This window comes from Erinaceus europaeus, chromosome 8 (genome assembly GCF_950295315.1).
Source record: "Erinaceus europaeus chromosome 8, mEriEur2.1, whole genome shotgun sequence".
NCBI lineage: Eukaryota > Metazoa > Chordata > Mammalia > Eulipotyphla > Erinaceidae > Erinaceus > Erinaceus europaeus.
Genome location: NC_080169.1, coordinates 6,179,982 through 6,196,746, shown reverse-complemented (window position 1 = coordinate 6,196,746; position 16,765 = coordinate 6,179,982). Strand labels below are relative to the sequence as shown.

Here is a 16,765-nt window from a genome sequence, read left to right as displayed (position 1 = left end):
CAGAGCTGAGCAGCGTTTTGGTTAAAAAAATTAATGAATTTTTAAAAAGGGGGTAATAGTTTGATTTTTAAGTCATGCACCAAAGTCCCTGGTTTGAGCAGCATCACAAGGAGTGTACTTTGTGCAATCATGAGACTTATAGCTCTAATCTGTAAAGATAGTAATTGTTCACTTGTTTGATTACTTCTCTATAAAACTGACTGGATAACAGTTGTCATATGTGTTTTATCAGTGCTTAGTTGAACTAATTCATCCTTATATCATACTTCAAAGCAATATCTTTATGAGTAATGAGTAATTCAGTAAACCTCCCCCCAAAAAACTAACTGACACACACACACACACACACACACACACACACACACACACACACACACACACACCCAGCAATGCAGCAATGTTATTTCTGGGACTCTGTGCCTGCACATCAAATGGAATCCACTGCTCCCTGCGGCCATGTTTTCCAGAGTATGTAGGAATATTTTGTGCAGATATATATAAGAACCATTCAACATTTTCTGTGAGAAAAATCAAGCCATTGTGATAAACAATGGGGAAACAAAAATAAAAAGCATGAATATCAATGACTTAAATTTGGCTGTTCTTTCCAGCTGTTTCAGTGATTGTTACAGTTATACATAACTATATCTTTCACAATATTTCATTCTGCCTATCATTTAACTGACACAGTTTGTCAGTGGAAACTAGTATAAACCTCTAAAGTAGGATAGCCAAAAAAGAAACTTTTAAGTAGCTTAAAATTTTGTCTGGCTTTGAGTTTCTATCAGTCAATACGAGACATTCCTTTCCATCTCCGCTACCCAGAAAGCTACTCAAATACAACATCAGTCATCGAACCTGCAGGGTTATTTATGAGAGAGTCACAGGCAACAGAATCAATGAGATGGAGGCAAATCTGAAAACAGCTATGCAGATGTTCACAACCATTTTGCTTTCCCCAGCCTTGAATGAGAAATAGGTCTGATTCTCTGTGCCTCATTACTAGAACAATATAGTCAATCTGGGACTTATTTAGAATGGAACATCTGAACTAGATGATAAGCTTACTTTGCAAAGGGAGGTAGAAGATAGATGTAATTGGTCCCTAACTGAATGCAGAGGAAAAGGATGTTAATCCTTCCCTAGGTGGCACAGCTAGTTAATTTAGTAAGGTCGGATCCAGTTAAGTATAGGTGATAGAATAATGTAGATAGAGACTTCTGGAGGCAGGGCTATGGAGTAGCAGCAGCTGTGTTTCTCTCCTCTCTCCCTGGCCAACTAGGAAGACCAAAGGAGACCACCTGGGACCTCAGCAAGGCATGACTAGACTTCAGGAACCCACCAAATCACCGGTGAGTGCGAACACATGTGGCTTGTGGACAGAGAGAAGCCTAGGGAGAGATTAAGTGGCTGGTAACAGTCCGGCAGTTTACCAGTTTAGACACCACCTCCAGTCTGTTTCACCAACGAGGGGACGGCTGAAGCGAGGAGAGGACTCCCCTGAGAGTCACCAAGTGCAACTCTGAGTCTCCATTGCTACTGCCTTTGGATTCTGGAGCAGCAGCAGGGAGGCCCTGTGCCAATACCACAGGACAGAGAACTAACCAGGAAACTCAGGAGAAGATCTCTACCGTGGTGGCCTAGCAGGGGGCTGTGAAAGTCTCTTTGCATAACCACTGGATTATCTCTGCCCCACCCTACTTTATCTCTTGGTCCAGAGTCAGTGATTAAGCTAAGAAGCCTACTTATACTTTAAAAGTCCTCAGATTCCCATAGGCTACAGGGAAGAAAAAGAACAAAAGAGGCTTTTAAGCCACTGAGCTCCAACTCATTTACTGTTTTCTGGAGTTCATCTATTTTGTTACCCTGTTCTGATACTGTTTTAGCTTGTTCAGCTAGTTGTGTTCTTAGCTCAGCTATTTCAGCTTTCAGCTCTCTAATAACCTTGAGATGATTAGTGTTTTCTCCCAAGGTCTCATTTGTTGTTTCTGCATTTCTGATGACAATTCTTTCATACTCTTTATTCACTCCTGTGATTATTTCCTTTACTAGGGTTTGGGTGTTGACCTCATTATTTTGTGCTTCAACATTTAGGGGGCTTTTAACTGGACTCTTGTCCTGGTTCATTTCTCCAATATTTCTCCTTGTTGGTTTAACCATTTTATATATTATGAGTTCCCGCTCTCAGTACTTTTCAAATTACTGATCACTCTTGCCTGGATTGACTTGTGTCTAAGTAAGGTAATCAAAGGATTCATAGTTGTGGAAATTGACAGTTGTTTCAATATTACTTTAATCCCTGAGTTGGAGCTCAGTGGCTTAAAAGCCTCTTTTGTTCTTTAAATGTTTTTATTGCCAGCAGGTTTACTGCTGGGGCTCAGTGCCTATACAACAAATCTACGTCTCCTGGTGACTCCCCCCCCCCCCCCGCCTTATTTTTGTTAATTGATACAACAGAGAGAAACAGGGAGGAAGAGGTTTAGTGGCATTTCCATGTTGTGCTGGGGCTCAATACTAGATCCCATATATGGCAAAGTGAGGCAAGAATGTGACTTGGATGACTTACTCTACCAGACTGGAATAAGGCCACTTCTACCATGTTGGGTAGTATGCCAGCTCCCCCGGCTTAAAGCTTCTGTCTCTAATCCTGCTTAACTAAGCACTGCCATGTCTGCAGGGCATTGGTTTAATCCCCACTGGTTCACAATGTCTTTCTGCTCCGCCCCCTCTCCTAGTACACCCTGATTTCCACCAGTCTTTTTTCACTCCATCCTCTCTACCTCACATTCTGTTTCCACCCTACTTGGCGAGTATATATATCAGCTGCTCTTCTGTTTTAAAACACTTGGAATTGCTTTCCAGCTCCGAGAGTTCCAGAGTGTATCTCCTGCGACGCTAGCCCAGCAGAGTTCCTGATCCCTCTCCCACGCAGCAGCCTAGATCGGCTCCAGTTGAGTTCTCTCCAACCCAGAGAGCACTTGCTTGGGAAGAAGCACCCTCAGGCTCTCCCAGCACTATCATTCTGTGAGTTTGCTGCTGCTGCTGCTGCTGCTTCTACTACTCCTACTCCTACTACTAATCTTATAAGAAATTGCTGGTAAGATGGAAAGTAAAACTCAGGGTTTACACATGCACCACACCAATGCCTCCCCAGTTCATTTTCTTATGAGAGAGAGAGAGAGAGAGAGAGAGAGAGAGAGAGAGAGGAGATGCAGAGAGTGGGAGGGAGGAAGACACCTAAGTACTCTGGTAACATGCATGGTGTTCCCATGTGGTGCCAGGTCTCAAGCCCTGAGACTCCCATGAGACAAGGTGTCTGCTCTGCTGGGTGAGCTATGTCTCAATCCTGAAAAAAAAAAATTTTAATTCTTCAAGGGTAAAATACACAAACCACACATCTTCATCTAATCTGTTATCCTATTAAAGACTAAAAAGTAAACGGATGAATTATTTACCAGAACAAACCAATGGCTACCTTTCTTTTAAACCTTAAGACATACCATTTTGTACATTTCTGTGCAATAAAGCATGGGAGACTTTCAGTCTTTAGACTCTACCTGGGAGACTTTGCTCTGTGTTTATTCGCCCAAGTCCAAACAAGCCCCGCTTCTCTCTCTTTGAACAATAAATGCTATTGTGTTTGTCTCCAACTGCTTACGAGGTACATGAGTCTAAGATGGGTCCTCCTGGAACATTATTCATTTATTGACCTTTTATTTATTTATTTATTTATTGCCTCCAGGATTATTGGTGGGGCTTGGTGCCTGCACTACAAATCCACTGCTCTTGTGGCTATTTTTTTTTTTCCAATTTTTTGAATAGGACAGAGAAACAGAGAGCGGGGAAAATAGACAGTGATAGACAGACAGACTTGCAGACCTGCTTCACAGCTTGTGAAGTGACACCCCCACCCCTGCAGGTGGGGAGCTGGGGCCTCAGACAGGATCCTTATGCTTTGTACTATGTGCATTTAACCTGGTGCACCACCTCCAGCCCCCCATCTCCTTCCTTTTGATGGCTACAAGACCTGCAGTGATAGCATAAGCTTCATTCCTGGTGTTGCTTATAAAAGTTTTATAAAGGTTTTTATAAAAGTGAAAAGTGAGGCTCTTTTTTTTTTCCACTTATTTTTCCAGTCTCCCTATTTTCAATCTCCTTGCTGATACTCTTCATTTCCTTTTCTCTACTTGTTTTGGGCTTAGTTTGTTCTTCTTTTTCAATTTTCTTGATGTAGGAACTTAAAATATTGATTTGAAACCTGTCCCTGTTCCTAATGTAAGCATTTAGTGCTGTAAATTTCCCTCCTAGCACTATTTCAGTTGCTTTAAAAGAACTTTGCATTTTCAAAGTCTTGTCATCACTGTTTCTGCTCACAGATAACTACTCTATTCTTTTCCAGGGTTCTATGTTCACAATTGAATATTTTCTATAATTTCCCAATTAAGCCAGAGTAACTAAATGAGACTGATTCACTGTTAATGTATAAGCAACACATATTTTATCTCTTCCAGGGGCATTTCTATTTTCACAGGGCATATAGATTCTACACTCAACGTCCTTGGAAAGAAAGTAACTCTGGAAGCCAGGTGGCGGTGCACCTGATTGAATGCACATGTTACAATGCACAAGGACCCAGGTTCAAGCCACCAGTCCCCACCTGCAGGAGGAAAGCTTCAAGAGTGGTGAAGCAGTGCTGCAGGTGTCTCTCTGTATCCCTCTATCTCTCTCTATCTCCCCCTTCCTCTCAATTTCTGGCTGTTTCTATCTCATAAATAAATAAAGATAAGGATAAAAATAAAAAGAAAGGAACTGTCACTACAACTATCACACTTTACCCTGCTAAAGATAAGATTCTGTCAGTAGATTTGAGTTATGTACAGCACAGAAAATGCAGTGCCTAGTCATCAACTCTTCACCCATACTTTGTCACAGCAACACTAAAAACAAAAGTCAAATACAGGACCAGAAGTCTCAAAGAATAATCAGAGCATTTGAAAAAACATCTGCACGCACAGAAATATAGCACTGGTCCTCAGTGTCCCCAGACCAGCATCACAGGTAAAACCTAGGAGCTTATGAGAATTGTCAAGTCTCAGTCATTCTTCAAAACTTACTGATTTTCTTTTTTCTGAGAGAGGATACAAGAATCTGTATTGCCGGGGGTCAGGCAGTAGTGCAGCGGGTTAAATGCATGTGGTACGTGGTGCAAAGCGCAAGGACTGGTGTAAGGATCCCAGTTCGAGCCCCCGGCTCCGCACCTGCAGGGGAGTCGCCTCACAGGCTGTGAAGCAGGTCTGCAGGTGTCTGTCTTTCTCTCCCCTTCTCTGTCTTCCTCTCCTCTCTCCATTTCTCTCTGTCCTATCCAACAAGGAATGACATCAACAACAACAATACCCACAACAAGGCTACAACAACAAGGGCAATGAAAGGGGGAAAAAATGGCCTCCAGGAGCAGCAGTGGGTTCATGGTGCAGGCACCGAGCCCCAGCAATAACCCTGGAGGCAAAAAAAAAAAAAAAACTCTGTATTGTCTCAGGGGTTTCCAAGTGACTCAGCTACAAATAAAGCCATAAATGCAGTGCTTTGGTGAGCACAAAACCTACTACCTGCGTGTCTTCCTCAGCATCGTAAGTTCTGATGAGCTGACAGGAGACACTGTGGTCTCACTGATGTTTTTTTGCTCCCCCTTGTCTGAGCTTAAGTATTGTAAGATAGAATTGGGATATTAACCAAAACAGACCCATGGGTCTTACAGGTAGCTAATGAAGTGGCTTTTCACAAAGGAATAACTTAAAATAATAAAAGGTAGGAGCACAAATGGGTTCACATCATGGTTACTCACAGCAAAAAAAAAAAATGTTCTGAGATCATTAAATACTAGGTCTTATTTGCTTTGTTGTCCAAATAAATAGCAAAAAAAAAAAAAATTCAGATGTAACTGCAATTGGCCATAAATAAAAACTCTACCCATACTTTGAATATATTGTGGGAATATATTTTATATTTGGATTCTATTTAAATCCTCTCTCCTGTAATTCTGATTTCTAATTATTTACCTACATATGCCTCAAAAATGTTGCGAAGCTGCTTGCAAAATTGCACACAATGTTCAACACCTCTTTCGTTCCATAAATAAAAACATGCTCTAGGAATGTGTTCAAAATAATCACTTCTGTCCCTAGCTCAGCTTCAAGTTTAACATATATTAAAGTTTATATGCAAACTGCTGGCATTACAAAAATGGAGCATGGGGCAGAGAGGTAATCCACCTAGTAATGTGTATGCTTTGCTGTTTCTGAGGCTCTGGGTTTGAGAAAAAGAGGGGGTCCGGCGATGGCACACCTGCACAAGGAACCAGGTTTGAGCCCCTGCTCCCCACTTGCAGGGAGGAAGCTTCACAAGGGTGAAGCTGGTCTGCAGGTGTCTCTTTTTCCCTCTCCCTTTCTTATCTCCCCCTCCTCTATCAATTTTGCTCTGTCTCTATCCAATGAAATGGGAAAGGGGAGCCAGGAGCAGTGCTGGCACCGAGCCCCAGTAATAAACCTGGTGGCAAAAAAAGGATGGAGGGAAGGAAGGAAGGAAGGAAGGAAGGAAGGAAGGAAGGAAGGACAGAGGGAGGGAGGGAAGGAGGAAGGGGGGAAGGGAGGGGGAAAGGGAGGGGGGAAGGAAGGAAGGCAGGAAGGACAGAGGGAGGGAGGGAGGGAGGGAAGGGAGGGGGGACGGAAGGAAGGCAGGGAGGGAAGAAGGAAGGAAGGAAGAAAGGAAGGAAGGAAGGAAGGAAGGAAGGAAGGAAGGGAGGGAGGGAAGGGAGGGGGGACGGAAGGAAGGCAGGGAGGGAAGAAGGAAGGAAGGAAGAAAGGAAGGAAGGAAGGAAGGAAGGAAGGAAGGAAGGAAGGAAGGAAGGGAGGGAGGGAGGGAGGGAGAGGAGAGGTGAGGAGAGGAGAGGAGAGGAGAGGAGAGGAGAGGAGAGGAGAGGAGAGGAGAGGAGAGGAGAGGAGAGGAGAGGAGAGGAAAGGAGAGGAGAGGGAAGGGAGGGGGAAGAAAGGGAGGGAAGGGAGGAAGGGAAAAAGATGAAAGTAGTCAGGTAAGACTCCTATGTGAGAAGAGGTCAGCAAGAAGATGGAATTCTTGCTTTCAGACAGTTGCTGGAATATCACAATAACTGTTCCTACTAGTTCTGAATTATCACCTCTGTAGAGGATTTCAATATTTCAATCTTTCTTTCATTCTCTTTTTATTTCAAGCTAAGCAAGGCTGTCACTTGGTGGTGGGCACAGCAAACAGCAGTTGAACTACACAATTCTGGCACAGGAGCACCCCCAACCCCACCCACCATTTCACTTCCATGGATGTATTCAGTGGTCAAGCTCACCCGGAAAAACTTATCTAGAATAAGAGATTTGGAGAAAGAGAGCAGCAAACACAGTAGCCACAAGACTTTTACTGCAGTATATAATTAGTATTCGGCTATGTGGATAGTAATTATTATCAATCTTTGACTGTGTCCAATGCACAAATTTAACCTTTAGCAGAGGTGTGTGGGTATAGACAAAACACATTATATATAAGGTTGGGTTCCCTGCAGTTTCACGAACCCATTGGTCACAGGTGAATATACCCCAGTGAATAAGAGGGGCTACTATATTTAGATACGTGATGGAATTTCTAACTCCTGTAGTAGATGTTTATTATCACTTGATACAATATCAGAGACTTTAAAATTTTTTTTAATTATCTGTATTTATTTAGTGGAGAGAGTCAGCCAGAAATTGAAAGGGGATGGGAATATAGAAAGAGAGAGAATGAGTGAGAAAGAACGAGAGAGAGAGGAGAGAGAGAGAGAGAGAGAGAGAGAGACAGCGAGCCAGCCAGCCAGCCAGCCACCTGGAAGGAACACTGCTTCACCACTTGTGAAATTTTCCCCTTGTAGATGAGGACTGGGGACTTGAACCTGGGTCCTTACGCATTGTAACATGTGTGCTCAACCAAGTGTGCCCCCACCTGGCCCCACTACTACATTTTAAAGAGGAAATGACTTCATAATTTTAACAGCTTTAACATAATAGGTTTAGTTAATGCCCATAATGTTACATACAATAAAAAAGGAAAAGTTAAAAATTGGAAAGAAGGAATGGGAATTCATAGTGATGTGAGACATGAAACTCCTTTCTTTAAAATTTTGAAAGTATTTTTTCTTAAATGTTACATTTAGTGGGGAAATAACATGTATGACCAACGAAATGAAACCAAGATTGTTAAGAATCTTTGCATCAGTGTTCAGCAGGGATATAGGCCTATAGTTTTCTTTTTTGGTAGAGTCTTTTTCTGCTTTGGGGATCAAAGTGAAATTAGCTTCATAGAATGTATTTGAGTGTTCCCTCTTCTATTTTTGGACAAGTTTGAGGAGAATGGTGTTAGTTATTCTTTGAACATTAAAAAAAAAAAAAAACATTGATATAGCCATCTGGACCTGGGCTTGTCTTCTTGGGAAGGTTTTTGATTAATGTTTCAATTTTGCACCAGTGATTGGTCCATGGAGTTTATCTGCTTCCTCTTGTGTCAAGGTTAGAAGTTAGTACGACTCTAAGAATGTGTCCGTTAATTCCAGGTCGGCAATTTATTTGCATCTAGCTTTCCACAATAGTCTTGTATGACACTTTGCATCTCTGCATCATCAGCTGTAATCTCTCCTCTTTCATTACTGAGTCATTTTACCATAGCTTTCTCTCTTTTTCTCTTGGTGAATGTAGCTAGTGGTTTATCTTTTTTATTTATCCTTTCAAAGAACCAAGTCTTGGTTTCATTAATCTTCCTGATGGTCTTGTTTTCTATTTCATGGAATTCTGTTCTGATAATCATTTCCTGTTTTCTGTTGATTTTTACATCTCTTTGTTGCCCCTTCTCTAACTGGATTCGTTGGGCTGTTAGATAGTTTACTAGTGATTTCTCCTCTTTATTAATGTCAGCCTGTATTGCTATGAACTTCCCTCTCTGGACTACTTTTACTTTATCCCATAGGATCTGATAGCTGGTCTCTTCATTTTCGCTGATACAGAGGTAATTTTCAATATCTTTTTTTTTTTTAATTTCTTCAGTGACTCGTGTTATTTGGAGCATGTTGTTTAGTTTGCACACTTCAGAGAAGTTACTTTTTCCTTTGTTTTTTTTTGTTGTTTGTTTTTTTGGTTTTTTTTGGCTCCAGGGTTATTGCTGGGGCTCAGTGCCTGCACCACAAATCCACTGCTCCTGGAGGCTATTTTTTCCCTTTTGTTGTCCTGGTTGTTTTATCATTGTTGTGGTTGTTATTGTTGTTCTTATTGATGTCATTGTTGTTGGATAGGACAGAGAGAAATGGAGAGAGGAGGGGAAGACAGAGAGGGGGAGAGAGAAAGACATCTGCAGACCTGCTTCAGGTCAGAGAAAGATAGACACCTGCTTCACCACTTGTGAAGTGACTCCCCTCCAGGTGGGAAGCTGGGGGCTTGAACTGGGATCCTTACGCAGGTCCTTGCACTTTGTGCCATGTGCACTTAACCCGCTGTGCTACCACCTGACCCTTTAGTTTCCTTTCCTTTCCTTTTTTTTTTTTTTTCCCGTGATTGATTTCTAACTTCATGCCATCATGGTCAGATAAGATACTTTATTTTAATTTTAATTTTCATATATTTATTTAGCTTGTCTTTTAGACCTAACATATGGTCAATCCTTGTGTATGCTCCATGTGTACTTGAGAAGAATATGTATTTATTTCTTTTGGGGTGGGAAGTTCTGAATGTATTTGTCTATGATCTCATTTAGAATGGACATTTCCCTATTTTTTTTTTTGTCCAAACAATCTATCTTTTGCTGTGAGTGGTGTGTTAAGATCTTCTATATAAATACCATATTTTTCTCAGCATATATACAACTGAGTTTGGTGACCAATACACACTAGGGGTAAAAGGAATATATTCTCCATAGAACATGAGTAAATTCAAGTTCCTCACAGAAAATTAGTAGACATCTAGAGAAAAGTTCATTAGTCCCTCACCTGCTTTCCATGTTCTTTCTCTTTCCCTGATGTTTTTTCTAATGTATAAATAATTAGGTTATATTATCTCCTCCCTCCACTGCAGTAACAATAAATTTAATCTTTCTGATTAAAAAGTAAGGATAGAAATGAGTAAGTGCAATTGCTAGAAATGTTAAGGCAAAAATATTTTCAAAGGGGCAAAGAATATGCCCTGAGAAATAATTTCTATATTTTCATTCTATTTGCTTTACATGTCTTAATCAAATTGTGCCATAACTTAAGTTTTACTGAGATCTTAAAATCTATTAAAATTCTTGAGAGAACTAAGTTGTTGATTTTTCAGTAGTGACAGCACAGTATTTACTCTAGAACACTGAGAATGTACAAAGTGGCAGAAATAAATGGAAAAGTGACACTGTAAAGTCACCCCATAACACTCCCTATAGTGGCACAGATCATTAAACTGACAAAGTTGGTAGTTTAATCAAGTGTACCTTGGAGGCTCTCTCTCTCTCTCTCTCTCCCTCTCTCTCTCTCTCTCTCTCTCTCTCCCTCTCCCTCCCCTCATTCAGTCAACCAATTCTGAAAAAGAACAATAAAAACTGACCATAATTGGAAAAAAAAATGCAAAGCGCTTCTTAAGTCACGTATTCACTACTAAACTTGATAGTCTCAAAGGTTAACTTTCTGATGTGCTAACAACATAAAATAAATGCAATAAAAGATACTGAAGGTAGGGGGGGAGCAAGAGAAAGGAATTAATTAGCTCTACAGGGGTAGCCTGTCAGGTAAAGGACTTTTTAAATGATTGAGTGCAGATCCTTAAGTAGGGAAAACTGTAAACATGAATCACTTCTATCTGAATCCAATCTCTACCTGAGAAGCTATTTGGGGTGCCCTGAAAAGTAACAGAACACTAATTTACAAAGTTTTTATTTTGTGAGAAGCTGTTATGATTCAAAACAGTAACCAGCATGAGTGTATGTTAAGTGTTTGCAAGAATGTATGACAACATATCAAAGGGAAACATAAGGACAAGGGGAAAAGCGTACTTTTCTGTGTAAGGCTAGAGGCAATTTAGTTCATAACCTTAAATCTAACATTTCTCTATGAATTCTCTTATTCATGTTAAGAAATCCAAAGTTGGAGTCCTGGGATTTCCACACAGACATGATGGGCCTATACCTCTAACAGATCCCTTTCTCTACTGTCACTGATCACCTCCATCAGAAACAACAGAATGGGCCCCTGGGTGGGCCCCTATAGGACCTGGCCCTCAGTGTGCATCAACAATGGTAGGGACTGTTTTCTTCTCAAAAGGGAAGTTGGGAAACATACTCCACCACTTGAGGAAGATGGGTCCTGAAATTAGTGCAGCCTGGAATGTTCCTGGCCATGACCACAGAATGTGAGCTCAGACCTACAGGGATGCAGAGGTTACACAGGCTCCTATGCTGAATATGGGCCCCAGATCAAATTGATGGGGTTTACAGTTAATAGTATTTACACACTTTTCCCATATTTGAGAGCTACTCTCTTCCCTGATCCAGCTTTCTAGTCCTTTTTCCAACTGTGACACCATCTCCCCAGACAATAACTAAGGCCCACCTGCATATTAGGTGTCAGGCTCAGGCAAAAACTAGTAAAGTCCTGGGCCCCTTGGAATATACCTAAAATAGACCTACTAGCTTTTTCTAAAATGAAGACCCCAAATCTTCATCTGCAATTTTTGTGCCTTCACGTTCATGATTAGTCAACAATTTTTTTTTTTTTGCTTTATATCTTAACTCTTTTCACTCACCAGGTTCCAGATGCTGACATCCCTGGGCCAACAACCCCACCAATGTGTCCTGGACCCCTCTTCCCCAGAGCCCTGCCCTACTAGGGAAAGAGAGAGGCAGGCTGGGAGTATGGATCGGCCTGTCAACATCCATGTTCAGTGGGGATGCAATTCCAGAAGCCAGACCTTCCACCTTCTGCACCCACAATGACCCTGGGTCTATACTCCCAGAGGGATAAAGAATAAGAAAGCTTTCAAGGGAGGGGATGGGATACGGAGTTCTGGTGGTGGGGATTATGTGGAATTGTACCCCTCTTATCCTATGGTCTTGTCAGTGTTTCCATTTTATAAATATAAATTAAATAACTGCTCAATAAATACAAAATCAAGAAGTAAATGAATTATATCAGTAAACAGTTATGACTGAAATACAAATAGAAGGCTCACAACATGGCCAATAGTCTATGCCATTCTCTCATCCCATAAAGAAAAAAAAAACCAAAGTGCTCTATAATGCTTGATTGTTTGTACATTTCCTTTTAATTTCTTTTCTCACTTCCCTCATTTTAAGATATACAAGATTTCTATCACTCATAATAACTGAATACCTGTCTGTACAGGTCAAATTTCAGTGCTGAGATGACAGTTTAGAAGCATCTGGGAATGCATTTGGTAAAGAGTGTTCTGCTTGACTTTACACCTGCTGTATATTACAGCCACTGGTGGTGAGGAAGAGAAATAGCATGGAAAGGACAAAGAGAAAATACATGCATGGATGAAAGAAACCTTCAAGATCAGGAATGTATAGCAATAATAATGAAAAAAAATGAACAACAACAACAACAACAACAAAAAACCCAAAACTCTAATGATTTCCTGTCGCCGGCTTTTATCCCCAAGTCTACATTTCCTCCTGCACTCTGGCCATTTCAATGACAGCAGGAAAACACAACTAAGCCTCTAACTTTGTTCTGATAACCAAAACTCACTTTCCAATCTTCCTTCCATTCCACCTCTGGGAGAAGCTCTGGATTTGAGGGATCTAGTTTCTGAGGTATCCAATTGTTTTGTTTCTTCTGTCTCTCTAACCCCCCAAGCTTGCCCTCAAAAGGGTATAATTGTAGTCATTAGCCTTACAAGTATTAAACAGTTAATTCTACAACTTGTTTATTTCTTTATTCACGGCTCAGTAAAACACATGGTAATCCATTAAGAAACTAATGGGTTATGAGAGACAAGCTGTGTTTCTCAGTCTTCATTATTGCCTCCTCTGAGAAGCCTTACTAGACAAGTTTTTCTAATTACATCCCTCATGAAAACTTAAAACCAAATTTCTCCTATATTATCTGTTTTATGCTGTATAGACACATAAACAGTACAGCAATTTTCACTCACCCAGAAGCAATGTTCAACCCCTTGAAGGAGATTAAAAGAAAAAAAAATCCCTACTAAGAATTCATCATCTCAAAGTGTGCAACTAATGGGGTGATTTTGTCACAAGTATTCTCTGCTCCTTTAAAGTATTTAGAAGAACACAGTCACCTAAAACATCTTTCCTTTAGATAAGGAATCAATACTGAAAAGCTCTGGAGAAGTAAAGTCTTAATCTTCTGAGGTTCTGAAGCACAAATTTTCCATTAAGTAGTGTCTACTGCCTCTTCCTTCCTTCTCTTTCCACAAGAAAGAATTACAGGGAATCAGGCGGTAGCACAGCAGGTTAAGCACAGGTGGCACAAAGTGCAAGAACCAGCATAAGGATCCCAGTTTGAGCCCCCGGCTCCCCACCTGCAGGGGAGTCGCTTCACGGGCGGTGAAGCAGGTCTGCAGGTGTCTATCTTTCTCTCCCCCTCTCTGTCTTCCCCTCCTCTCTCCATTTCTCTGTCCTATCCAACAATGAATGACATCAACAACAATAACAACCACAAGGCTACAACAACAAGGGCAACAAAAGTAAATAAATAAAATATATATATATATAAATTTTTTTAAAAAGAAATAATTATGGAAGAAGCAAGGGTAATCTCAAGTTAATGTGAAATCTAATAAAAAACTTTCTTCTGTTTGGGAGGTACTCTCAGCCCCAATCCATCTTTCTAGTCCTATTCTCAACTCTGATACCATCTTTCCAGACAATATTCTTAGTCTACCTGCATGGTAGCTATCAGGCTCAGGCAAAAATTATTAAAGTCACACATGGTCCCTTGGAATATACCTAAAATAGACTTCTTAGCTTCTTCTTACCTGAATATTCCTAGTTTCATCTGCTCTATTCCGATCTTTGAGCACCTGTTTTTTAATATTTGTTCATTTATTCCCTTTTGTTGCCCTTGTTGGTATTAAACAATTTGTCCTGATTTATATCTTGCCACCTTTCAGCCACCAAGTTGTAGATGCTACTATGATGCCATCCTGACTTCCCTATGCAGAGACCTCACCAATGAGTCCCCAAATCTCACCTCTCCAGAGTCTTACCCAACTAGGGAAAGACAGAAATAGGCTGGAGGTTCAAGGACCAGTGCAAGGATCCCAGTTTGAGCCCCCAGCTCCCCACCTCCGGGGGGGGGGGTCACTTTGCAAGCAGTAAAGGTCTACACGTGTCTGTCTTTCTCTCCCCCTCTCTGTCTTCCCCACCTCTTTCAATTTCTCTTTGTCCTATCCAACAACAACAGCACCAAGCCCCAGTGATAAAACTAGAGGCAAAAAAAAAAAAAAAAAAAAAAGGCTGGGGGTATGGATTCACCTGCCAACATCCATGTCCAGCGAAAAAGCAATTCCAGAAGCCAGACCTTCCACCTTCTGCACCCCATAAGGAATTTTGGTCTACACTCCCCAGAGGAATAAAGAATTTTGGTCTACACTCCCCAGAGGAATAAAGAATTTTGGTCTACACTCCCCAGAGGAATAAAGATGAGGGAAGCTTCCAGTGGTCCTCCACTGGAATATGGAGCTCTGGTGGTGGGAACTGTATGGAATTATACCGCTGTTATCTTACAATCTAGTTCACATTATTAAATCACTGATGCAATTTTTTAAAAAGGAATTCTTTCTTCAACCTTAAAGCACTTCAGCTATAGACTGCAACACAAGCATAGCTGATGTCATTCTCACTCCAGAAACTAATGTGCCACTCACTTCTTGTCTCTTGAAGTTCTGGACATATTCTTCAAACTGTTCATCTTTTGTCTCATCAGCTTTCCCAAGCTTCTGAAGGACCTAGAAGGTAGATAAAACAGAACATAAACTTGATTTAATAACAAGTTCAAGTGATAGGCAGAGAAACAGTTTGATGTGATATTGTTTTCAAGTAGTAGGCAGAGGGAGGCTGTTATGGTATTAGAATTTTTGCTGCCAGAAACATAGTTCATTCTCCACACCATTTTCTGATACTTAGCTCAGTACAATCAACACTTCTGAGGTCATGAAATACACCTGGCCTGAAGATAGGCATCCCTCACCCAGAAATATAGAAATGAATAAAACAAGATCCCTGTACTAGACGGTATTATGCATACTGGAATCAGCTAGAAAGGCACTGTATGATTTCAGTCATACATATAAAGAAATCGAGGTGTGTGCACCTGGTTGAGCACACATGTTACAGTGCACAAGGACCCAGGTTCAGGTCCCTGGTCCCCACCTGTAGGGGGAAAGCTTTGCGAGTAGTGAAGCAGGGCTGCAGGTGTCTCTCTGTCTCTCTCCCTCTCTCTCTCCCCCTTCCCTCTCAATTTCTGACTGTCTCTAGCCAATAAATAAAGATAAATTTCTTTTTAAATTAAAAAAGAAGAAATCGAGGAAATGAATGTTCTAAGCAAACTTTTAATCTATAAAACCAAGTTAGTGGACGCTAACAGGCAATAGAGAAAGTGTTTAAATCCTGGCGAAAGGATCAATTTGGTGAAATTGGTAAAAGGAAGAAGTTATCATTTACATACATATATATTCATAATACATATATAAATCATATATAATGTTATAATACAACATTACTTCAATAAAAGATATCAAAATAAATTCTCTAGTTTAATGGTGTACACCAGGAAGTTTCACAAATAACAAATCAAAGACATGAGTAATAGGAGGACGCTGATGTGTTATTAGCAATAGCCTTTTGAGCTGAGGTCTTCAGAAAATGTTTTGTGGAGGTTGTTTGAATCATGCCGGGAATCCTGCAGATAGGGATGCAGCCGAGTGCACTGTAGTCTGGGAATGTTTAAAAAAAAAAAAAAGTTAGTAGCCCACATACCACCAGGGAAGTCTTTATGTAAGACAGTACTGGGCACGCTTCATCCTGTTTTCTCTGAGCACAGAACTGTTGTTTCAGAAGGTGTTCTCACAGATGTCCCTGAAAGTTCCTTTCTCACAGAGCAGAATATTGAAAGGGCTGGATGGTGATGTACCTGGTTAGGCACTCATAATAATATACAAAGTAGGGAGTCTGGTGGTAGCACAGCAGGTTAAGCACATGTGGGGCAAAGCACAAGGACCGACATAAGGATCCCAGTTCAAGCCCCCGGCTCTCATCCTGCAGGGGAGTCACTTCACAGGCGGTGAAGCAGCTCTGCAGGTGTCTGTCTTTCTCTCCCTCTCTCTGTCATCCCCTCCTCTCTCCATTTCTCTCTGTCCTATCCAACAATGACAACATCAATTACAACAATAATAACTACAACAATAAAACAAGGGCAACAAAAGGGAATAAACAAATATTTTTAAAGTGTCTTATAGTTTAATATGACACTTTAAAAATATTTATTTGTTTTTTAATATTTATTTGTTATTCTATATATATATAGAATAACCAGCACAGGGGTCTCGCAGCCCCCCACCCAGCTAGCAGAGGGGGTGCTTGACATGTTGTGAAGCAGATCTTCAGTCGTCTATCTGCCTTTCCACTTACCAGGATATTTTACCACTTCAGACAGAACACCGATGGAGATTTTTTTTTCCCCCTCTGGAAGAACTACAGATAATTTCTG

General features: G+C 40.9%; 1 protein-coding gene across 6 annotated transcripts in view; it reads right to left on the bottom strand.

The window, feature by feature from the left end:
* AMPH (amphiphysin) overlaps nucleotides 1–16,765 on the bottom strand; it is a 196,504-nt gene that overhangs the window by 103,328 nt on the left and 76,411 nt on the right. For all 6 annotated transcript variants that reach the window (XM_060195839.1, XM_060195840.1, XM_060195841.1 and 3 more), the window contains exon 2: nucleotides 14,925–15,005. In XM_060195839.1, coding sequence (XP_060051822.1) covers nucleotides 14,925–15,005 — 81 coding nt within the window. The remainder of the gene's footprint in view (nucleotides 1–14,924; nucleotides 15,006–16,765) is intronic.